General features: G+C 45.7%; 1 protein-coding gene across 5 annotated transcripts; it reads right to left on the bottom strand.

Annotated features, from left to right (window-relative positions):
* Window positions 1–2476: 2476 nt before the first annotated feature.
* LOC125539514 (ent-kaur-16-ene synthase, chloroplastic-like) lies at window positions 2477–7797 on the bottom strand. Of its 5 annotated transcripts, none has more exons than XM_048702985.1 (14): window positions 7401–7797; window positions 6968–7017; window positions 6586–6871; window positions 6283–6485; window positions 5594–5807; window positions 5389–5509; window positions 5220–5317; window positions 4918–5129; window positions 4724–4836; window positions 4539–4634; window positions 4243–4458; window positions 3991–4132; window positions 3670–3915; window positions 2477–3033 (listed from the first exon to the last, which is right to left on the bottom strand). In XM_048702985.1, the coding sequence occupies exons 1-14, from the start codon at window positions 7657–7659 to the stop codon at window positions 2731–2733; spliced, it is 2559 nt and encodes an 852-aa protein (XP_048558942.1). In that variant the 5' UTR covers window positions 7660–7797; the 3' UTR covers window positions 2477–2730. The 5 variants fall into 5 exon arrangements, with proteins under 5 accessions (XP_048558942.1, XP_048558944.1, XP_048558943.1 ...); XM_048702987.1 differs by having other exon boundaries at window positions 5594–5811; window positions 6305–6485; XM_048702986.1 differs by having other exon boundaries at window positions 6971–7017.
* Between the last annotated feature and the right edge of the window lie 2047 nt (window positions 7798–9844).

The raw sequence follows: 9844 nt of genomic DNA, 5'->3' as shown, positions 1-9844 counted from the left end.
GTGGAGCCCCATGGAGGAGCTGCACCCTCCAATGTCCCACCTTCATGGGGGCCCCACAAAGGGGGTTCCTTGATCCCCAAGTCCTTCTAGAAGCCTTTTGGAAAAAGCCCCAAAAGGTGGCTTTCCATAAATATCCCCAAAAGCACTTTCACTATTCACGACGACATTTTTCAGCGTCCGTTCGAACTGAAAATATTTATGTGGGCTTAGAACATTTCCAGTACCCACTAAAATAATTTTCAACGCGTTCCGAAACAATTCCGGATTAGTGATTTTCATCTGTGAAAAGCATCTAAAGTGGTTCCGGCAGCTCCGGAGCATTTCCAGCTTTTATCCCAGAAAATTCCAGAAAGTTTTCAGAATGACTCTGGCACCCTCCAAGAATTATCAGGCATGTGCCGAAACCAATTTGACTTAATAGTATATCCCGAAACAACTTTTCAGTTTCACTAAAACTCATCCGATGACCTCTCTCTGCGGAACTTTTCCGCTGTCCGAAACTTTTTCGGTAATTTTCTCTCAGACTCCCTGTCTAGTATTCAGCAGATAGATGACCCTTAAGCGTGTGACCCTATAGGTTCGGTGAAGTATAGAAATGACCCGGAACCCCTTCCGGATCAATATCGGAGCCGTGGACACCCATATTGACCCCTATACCCACACAAATAAATATTTGAGTGAACCTCCAGTTGTCGTGTGCTATTCCTGTTGCTTCGTGATATGTTAAAAATACCTGAGGTGAGACATGTTGGCATCCCCGTGGATCAACAACTTGTCCACTATGTCAGTTACCTCGTTACTGGTATTGTTCTCCTTTCTCGTTTTCGTGTCCCGGCATCCTTGTGATCAAATAACACTATGTCTGGCCAGACGATGATGGATACTGTAACACCGAGAGGGCCTAGAGATATCTCTCCATCGTCGGAGGAGCAAATCCCAATCTTGAGCTATCAAGTTACTTGACATACTTTTCTATGAACCCGTAAGCCGCCGTAATAGCCACCCATTTACGAATGACGTTTAACAAACCCCAAAGTTCATGAAGCAATTATGAAGAAACTCGATACTCTCATGGTCTAAGGAATCATGCAAACGTTAACCATCTCTGTGTTATGTACCATTAACTTGTGACGAATGAATCTCATAGCATAACATCAATCCAAGTCGATTCAACACAAATGTTCTCTTAACATTGTGCCCTCAAAGTTGTTGACATAGACATGCCCATGATCAGGAAAATAGAACCATCACGCAACACTTGAGCTAGTCTTAGAGGTCAGACTAAGAATACTTCTTACCGTTTATTATTCCACACGTGCATATGAGTCTTCCTCCGAGCCTCGTGTTATTGCAGACTCGAGAACCATAGCAGTTATAGCATGGAACATAAACATAATTATGAACTTGGAGATAAATAATATCATTTATTATTGCCTCTAGGGCATATCTCCTACACGCGGTGCATTTCTAGTAAGAGGAGAATCTAAGCTTGCCAAGGGCATCCGTCTTGCACTCGAAGTATGGGTCACGAGCAACCACTCCCTCTCGGATACGAGTGAACACATGCCTTGCCATACGAAAATGGCGACGGAATTTATCCGGCTTGAAGAGCGGGGTGTTCGCAAAGTAATCGGCTTAGAGCAGGGCATGGCCTCTCTCCCTGTTGCGGTTCAGGTTGGGAGCACGGCCAGGGAGTGACCCCTTGTACCGAGGAAGCTGCCGTTCAATGTGGTCGTGAACGACCAGTGCAGCCACCACAAGATCTCCATCATCCGATGACGAATCGTCCGATGAATAAATGAAGTGGTGGAAGAAAAAATCATCTCCACTGTCCATACCTTTGTGGGCAAAGTGTCGAACACCTTGCGGTCGTGGTGGTAAAGAGGCCGCGATGATCACCTTGATGCAGCAGGGGTGGTTGGCGGCCGGGTACTGGCCGCTCTGGAGCACTCGTCAGAAGCTGCCGTGGCCGCCGTGGTACATCGCCGACAGTCGTATCCCCTCTGCCACCGGCTACGACGGCGACGGCCAAATCTCCTCCAATCGACGGCCAAAACTACGGCGAAAGCGCGGGCATGGTGGCGGCCATGTTGAGATGTGGTTTGGTATGGACGGCCGCGGGATGCACAGTGAGGAGGCAGCCAGAGAATAGTGACGACGCCAGCGACGGGGTGGGGCGGGGAGAGGGGGTGAAGGCGCTGGAAGCGAAGGGACTGCTAGTGTCCCCGACAGGCGGGCCACGAGGGGGGACAAGGGCGTGCGTCGAGCCCGTCCACGCGATGTCCGTTTCACCCCAAACTCAGCGCAAGTTTGGGCCGGGGATGGGTTGAAAACGGACGGAATCCGAACATTTGTCTGTTTGGGGTCGCGCGTTGGGTCGCGCTATTTGTCCATTCTATCCCAAACGGACGCACCCGGACAGGATGGGGTCGTGCGCTAGAGTTGGCCTAAGTTGAAACAATCCAATGGCTGTAGGGGCCTAGATCGGACGGCTAGCAGCGCCCTTTTTAAAATATATATACATAGGACAGCGATGTGTTTTTCTGATGAAACTGCAGGAAATATTATTATCCGGTAACAAGAAGTTTCTTTTTTGAAACATTGAGCCTACCTTCGTCAATCTTTACATCTCTCTAAGTTACAGGGCCAAAGGTTCACCGCCGATCCCTCTGCTCCATATGAACACATGAATATCTTTCTTTTTCTGATGAGACCATCAACCATGGATTGTCAACTTGAGAGCCTGAGTGGTTCGTTGATAACAGCATTCACCGCGCTGGCCATTTCCTTTGGCGAGCTGAATCCGTCGGTCCGAAAGTAGAACAGGTGAAGTATCTTGCACATCTTCCAGAACAGCTCCTTGCATGCCCTGGGAACAACCGTGCCTTCCTTGAGGACCAATCTTAGCAAGTCTCGCCTCGAAGCGACTATGGACTTCTCTATCGCATTCTTAGCCGCTTCTATGGACATAGAACCACCGCTGTGAAGAACAAGTAGCGAAACGCTGTTCAGTTTCCCCTCGCTGCCCTCCCTCTGCAACATATGATCGGAAACAGGTCAGAGTCATCCTAATGCATATGTCTAACACATAGTTTAAATATTACTCCGTTTATAAACCCAAAATTGGATAGTTGTATAGCAGCACAGGTATAAAACAGAGTTGATTAATAAAACAGAGTAGAGTTGATTATTCGCAAAAAAAACAGAGTTGATTAATTCTTGTACAATGTCAAGCCACCAAGATAAGAGGCATGGATATCTCTTTTTTCCTATGATTAACATGACAATAGAGCTTCGTTTCACATCATTTTAACAAAACAGAGAACTAGAGTCTTGACTTTTGCGGGAATTGCAAGTCCACCATAGTTCAAATGGTGTGTGGAATAACATAAATAATACTGCCTCTGGTCCATAATAAGTGTCGCAGTTTTAAACTAAGGTTGAACTAACCTTAGTTCAAAACAGTGGCACTTATTTTGGATTGGAGAGAGTAACATTAAAGAAACACTATTTTTATGCAGGTCTGCAGGTCTGCGAAATCTTGAATAATGGTTGGTAACATAAAGGGGTCTATGCAGAGGCCGGGGGTAATCCTCCTTTCCGAAAGAAAAAAGCATTAAGGGGTCTGCAGGAACACAAACTTTTTTGTGATAAGAGGGCCCAACATACCTCAAAGCCTTGGCTGTCATTGAGGAGACGGCCACAGGTGCTCATTAGCCTAAATAACTCACTGTACTCTTGATTTTTGACAGCACTCCCCAATAGCTTTTCCCCGACACAATACAATGTTGGAAGCACAATGGGCCCCAGTGCGAATGAAACTACCCCATTTGTCATGTATTCTTCCATTGTTGGCACATATTGGCTCCTCTGCCATTCTGCCTCGGTCATCATAGACCTCAATAGAAGTAGCCACTGCAGATGGATTTCAACCTGTCAATACTGAACATAATGCAACTCAACAAGAGGAGGGGCAGACATCAAACTCACTATTTCTATCAGGTGATTTTTAACGTCACGGTTTTGTACGGCAGAAGCGATTGATCCAAGCTGGTTCACTGTGGTATAGAGAGCACAAAATACAATCCTTACTTGCTCCGAACAGAAGTCATCTTTGTGATGCTCATCCCACCTAAGGCGGCGGCCATTGGCAAAACAGAAAACATGACTTATTAGCAATGTGTAAGGCAGAAGCAATACATACGAAACAGCAGACAAAGACATCAAGTTTAAGGACTGTACTTCTCAACTAATGCTATGAGGTTTTCTAGTTCTTCTTTTGATCCTCCAACATCAAAGAAGTCATCAACAACGGTTGTGAGCACACCGTTTTTGGCCCACGATATGCGAGCATCAGAAAGTTCAGGAGGAAAAATCGTAGCAGCAGCAGAGAGATAACAATATGTCAACTTCTGCCGTGCAAATTGTAGCTGGTCCAACCTGTTTTCTTTCACCCACCTGTTGCGACAATTTTTTGAAAAATCTCCAAAAACAAAAAAGAAAGTTTACATGACAAGAGAGCATAATGGCCAGATTACCTATCAAGATGCAGGAGTTCATCCTGGTAGATAGATTGAGAAAATGTGAAATCGTCAACAGCCAAAGCCAAAAGTTCTTGGTTGATACCATACGGCCTGATTCAGCAAAATGTTTGAATTTTTAGTATGATGTCTAATTAAAATGATTTAAAATACAACTCTTATTAGAGAAATGAGAATCTTACAAGCATTCTGTCTTCAGGATGTGAGAACCTCTAGCATCAAAATGTTCGATGTTCCTCTTGTGGTCTAGGCGTTCCAGCGTGGTATAGAATGGAAACTTAACGGCATACTCGACCTGAAATCACAAAAGCACAGGATTAGATATAACTTGAACTAGTATCAAGTAAAATAGGTATCTCAAATTTCATGCAGGCACCTCTAAGTTTGGTAGGCCCTGCACCCCTTCAGAGCACAACTTTTCTGACAATAAGCTGCCAGACCAGTTGCCAATGTTATCTAGGATTAATTCATGTTCTGCTACACTGACTTTTGAAGCCTTGTATAGTTCCAGTACAGATTTTGTATCATTTAAATATCCTTGAAGTGAATTATGGAAATTAGAGGCTTCAGCAAGATGAGACAGCTCATCTGCACCAAGATATAGAATTAGGAAGTTAGACTGTTAATTTGTTAAACCAAGAACAATGACAAAATTGACAGGATTTTCTGCCTAAGTACCTGAGGATACATCATACCCATTCATCCTTAAAAGGCGGAACGCCATTGCACATGTTGCTACATCCATCATAATTTCCTCGTCTCTCTGTAACCAGAAACTGAAAACAGGAGACAGTAAAGTTTACAAGCTACTAAAAACAGATATCAGTTTCCTATTTACAGTCATTACCTGTATGCCATGTCTAAGATTCCCTCTATCTCACTAGAAAAATGCCGAGAAATTCCGATCTTTTCAAGCGAATCCACCATTGAAAGTTTCCAGTGCATATTTAGTGGATACACTGTTGGTACTGCAAAAGGTCTACTGGTATTAAGTATTTTGCAACACTTTAAACCCTTGCAAATTCTTCACAAGGAAAGGTACAAAGATCCACCTGCACCACCAAATTTACTGACTACCATATTTAAATAATCGAGGGCCTTATCATCATAGTTGTGGACTAACGCAGCAGCAGTTGTGGAAGGAGAGTTGAACAACGACCCGTTCTTCCTCTGAAACTTCATAACTTCATTCCAGTCCAGTAAGTTTCCTAACCCTTCGGAGACATAGGCCATATATGCTTCTCTCCCATAAGATTTCTCCCCGGCCTGCCTAAATTAAGTCAAGTATGAGAATTTTTAATATGTGACCCACAGGTGATACTCAAATTATGATTGCTAATTTAATCAGTAAGCAAAAGACAATATGAATGACATGGTGGTCCTTTTTCCTTCATATTACGGTTGATCGAAAAAAAAAACAGAAGTTCTTACAAGAAAACCTTGGTACTCCCTGGAGTAGAGTTGGAGTACCAATCAAATCCATCCGTTGGTTTGCAGGGTTAGTTCAGTATTTTCTCCAGCTAAAGAAGTGTTGTTTTCCAATCTTTAATCTAGGTTCCCAAATCCACCAGCCTAATCAAGCACATGCGGCCGCGCAGCCGCAGCGGGAGGCACTTTCATCGGTACTCCAACTCTACTCCAGGGCAGATAGTGCATTTCCATTCAAATGATCAACCCATAAATATTACATATACTTATAAACCAACTGCCCTAATACAAACGGGGGGAATATAATTCATACCAATGTTTTTCCATCAACAGACCTTTTCAATTCCATCTCCCATTGCTGAAGAATCCAATCAATATCAGTTTGTCTGACAGGAAATTGCAAACCCGCCCCAACGGCAAGGCTAAGCATACCAGGAAAAATCATGTTAAAGCCTGTAGGAGCAGCAATCTCCTCATCCATGACAAGGGAGAAATGTCTTCCGATAAAATGTAGTCCTGCACATGGCGTTAAGGCGTTTGAGCTCTTGAAAACAAACACAGGCAGACAACATTCACATGTGTCGGATAATAAGAAATAAGAAATCTATCTCTGTACCTCTCCTTATGTGCTCTTGGCCAAGATTCCATTTCTCAAGCGCAAGAACACATGCCAATGTGGATAAGAGAACGTTCTTGTTGGCTGATGACCCAAGGTCGTTGTTATCCCAAGATCCATTTTCATGTTGGTTTTGCAATATCCATTCAACACACTGAGGGAAGCATGGAGTGCGAGGGGAGCCCCGCAAGGGCACCATAGCCACCCACGCGGTGTCGTATGGAGACGGCGGTAGTTCAACCTTGTGGAGCTGCTTCCTTATTCTAGCCTCACGGTCCTTTCGATGCTGCATTTGATCAAAGCAATGCAGTATATAATTTAGCAAGCAACTCAAGACAGTCTCGGGAACCTCGAACACAGTAACCATCAGTGACGTCAGTACCACGTCTAGCAGGCTTGCCGTTTCTGCTACCAACATCTTCTCGACATATGCTGTTCATAGAAAAAGAGATGCCATGTGAGTCACGACCGACGAATCAATTAAATTAGGATCCGGATCATGCCGGAGTAAGACGTACTATAAAAATATCAAGTACTAGCAATCGCAAGCCTACAGCAAGACAATTGTCAGATCTATTCAATTCAGCAGCAGTGTCGTTTTCTGTTGGCATCAGGTCGGGAGACAGATACGTGCGGCATAGGGGTTGTTTCTTAGGTAAAACACATACAGGGTTCGGCTGAACCTGAACTCCAAACATTTTGGAAATAAATTGCTGGAATTACTCACAGAGAAAGTGATTTCCTCGCGTAAGAAAAAGGTTCACCAGGAACAGAAAAAAAGGAGCGATCCAGCCAGGTAAGATCTGGGGAGTTACCACAGCACGGAGTCCCCGAGCGAATCCGGTGGAGTGGAGGAGGACGGTGTCGACTGCCGGCGAGGGATCGGACACGGCGCGCCTCGGAGGGGGGAATCCTTGAAGCGTGCACGACGGCGCTGGCGGGAGTGAGTCGAACACGACGGTTGGAGCGAAACCTCGCCACGAACTGGGGAGCCGCCGGGAGGGGGAGGAGGGCGCGATGACCAGCCTGCCGGCAAGGCGCCGGGAGGACGGAGGGGCCCCCAGCGTTCGACATGGGTTGGGAGGGATCTACGATCGCCCAGGGCCGCGGCCGCCGTCGACGGGGGATTTATTGCAGCATCGCCGGAATAGGAAAGCAATGAGAGAGAGTGAGAGCGGCGGGCAAAGGGGGAGGACACTGCGAACGGAAAAGGTGGCGCACTCACGCTTTTATCGGCCTCTGGATGTGGGACCAGCAGGTGTGGGGACGGCGGCGGCGATGCCCGCGCCGTCGCGCCACTTGGCGCCCACGCGCCCTCCCTGCCCGCTTCCCGCAGATAAGTTCCTCTTTAAAAATTATTTGAAGTGATCTAAACAGTCTTATACAGTATTTCTTTACGAAGGGAATATTACTTTCAAAACTAAAGTTAACCTGAAATGCAAGCAACTTTGACGACCACCGCCGGTCCCTCCTATCTCCGATGGCCTCTGGATCATGGAGGTGAGAAGAATCTCGGCCCCCCACCAACGAATGGGATCTCGTTTTGATTCTTGTTAGATTCACTGTCTTGGTTGAGGATGTATGACAGCGGCAATGTCTTTTAGTAGGAATAATGTCTTTCATATTTCATCCCGCCCTGATGGTGTGTTTAACATTACCGGAGGACGTGTGGAGGTGTGTTTCCGTCGGGTCTTGCAGGATTCGGTCGGTGCTGATCTTCAGAGGATTTGTTTGGATTCGGTCTTTGTTCGTCTTTATTTGAGTGTTTATAGGGTTTGATTCTTCTGATCTATGACTTTTTTCAACGGCGATGGTTGTTGCTCTGGTGCGCTGGTTTTATGAGGGTATTGGCACGACAACTTTCGGATTATCTACTATAATAAGGTTTGTCCGGCTCTGATGAGGAAGGAGCGATGACGGCGGCATGCCTCCGACTCGCTCCAGTGCTTATAGTCATCGTTAAATGGTCTACGGACATGATTGTAATTTTATTATTTTTGTTGTTATTTATACTGCCATGATTGAAGAAAAATAAATTAGAAATTTCTCCAAAAGAAAGCCCGGCCATAATCTGAAGTGCATTTGCTAACTTTTACATAGTGAATTGGAATACTCTCTCAGGGCCGGCAGACGCGCTCGTATTTTTCGCAGTTAAATCACCGTCCAGTGATGGCACAATTAGAGCGCGATTTAATTGTGGACCATCTCTTTCATGGGCATGATCTGTATACTATAAATCAAAGGATTTACAGAGCAATTTCGGTGACTTAACGGCGCGCGAAGCGTGTTCAGTACTACGAAGTGTATAAGCATCACATCTTCGAGGGCTGTATAAGACTAGTAGGAACTAACTCATAAACTAATGACATGCATATGCTACTAATTTATATTACTATCATTATAGTAGAGGTAGGCAGACGATATGTAATACGACGAGGAGGTATGTTCAGAGTGTACAGCGGACGACACTTTTGGCCGGCACGCCGCTACAATGCCAGCAATGAGAGGTCATGTCCGTCCTAAGCCGGCATCAATGCGGACATCTAGCGTCGGGCAAGAACCCGGGCGTGCACCGGTAAGGGTTTTGGGTGGGCCATGGTTGCTAGATGCAGACGTGGCAGCGGTTCAGACGTCTGTAATGACCCTCCCCCCCCCCCCCCCCCCCCCCCCAAACACATAGGCACATATTTTATCTTCGGTTTATTGGAAAAAGCTCGTCCGAACTAGCATGCGATGCGGACCCATGCAGAACCGATCTAATGGCAAAACATGTCCGAACCACATGCTCCGAATGGTTGCGGACGATTTAAGACTCGGTGTTGAACATGATGTTATTAGCTAAGTTACCCACACTATGACCAACCTAATCTCAATTGGAGGGGTACTGATTTGGCTTTGGCATAGGAACTTTTGTATGGGAGGCATGGATCTTAACGTGTCGTACAAGCGGTGACTTTGGCGGAAGCGGTGGCGGTGGGGCATGAAACACACAACTGAGTTGAGATAATCGAAATGACGTGGACTAACACAGAATTACAAAGACAACGATAGAGGTTTCTTTATGCAACTGCTTGACAAATTACAAACCTGTCTATCACTCTATCTATATATACTGATTGATTAAAATAGTATGGCGGGCCGGGCAAAGCTGCGAATATAAAACCGGGGTGCAGCCTATGGATGCACGGGTCGACAGATAGATGGCACATTGCGACGGAGCTAGCCGGAGATCCTTCACGGAAGTGCATTTTGTCACGGA

Source organism: Triticum urartu, chromosome 2 (assembly GCF_003073215.2).
Source record: "Triticum urartu cultivar G1812 chromosome 2, Tu2.1, whole genome shotgun sequence".
Taxonomy (NCBI): domain Eukaryota; kingdom Viridiplantae; phylum Streptophyta; class Magnoliopsida; order Poales; family Poaceae; genus Triticum; species Triticum urartu.
Note: the sequence above shows the minus strand (reverse complement) of the source record. Positions and strands in the feature narration are given on the sequence as shown.

Excerpts from the sequence above, each read along its gene's own strand:
- LOC125539514 (XM_048702985.1), bottom strand. The coding sequence starts at position 7,659 with ATGTCGAACGCTGGGGGCCCCTCCGTCCTCCCGGCGCCTTGCCGGCAG. Across the intron at positions 6,872-6,967 it reads CGGCAAGCCTGCTAGACGTG|CATCGAAAGGACCGTGAGGC; the intron begins GTACTGACGTCA and ends GATCAAATGCAG. Across the intron at positions 5,510-5,593 it reads CAGTAAATTTGGTGGTGCAG|TACCAACAGTGTATCCACTA; the intron begins GTGGATCTTTGT and ends GACCTTTTGCAG.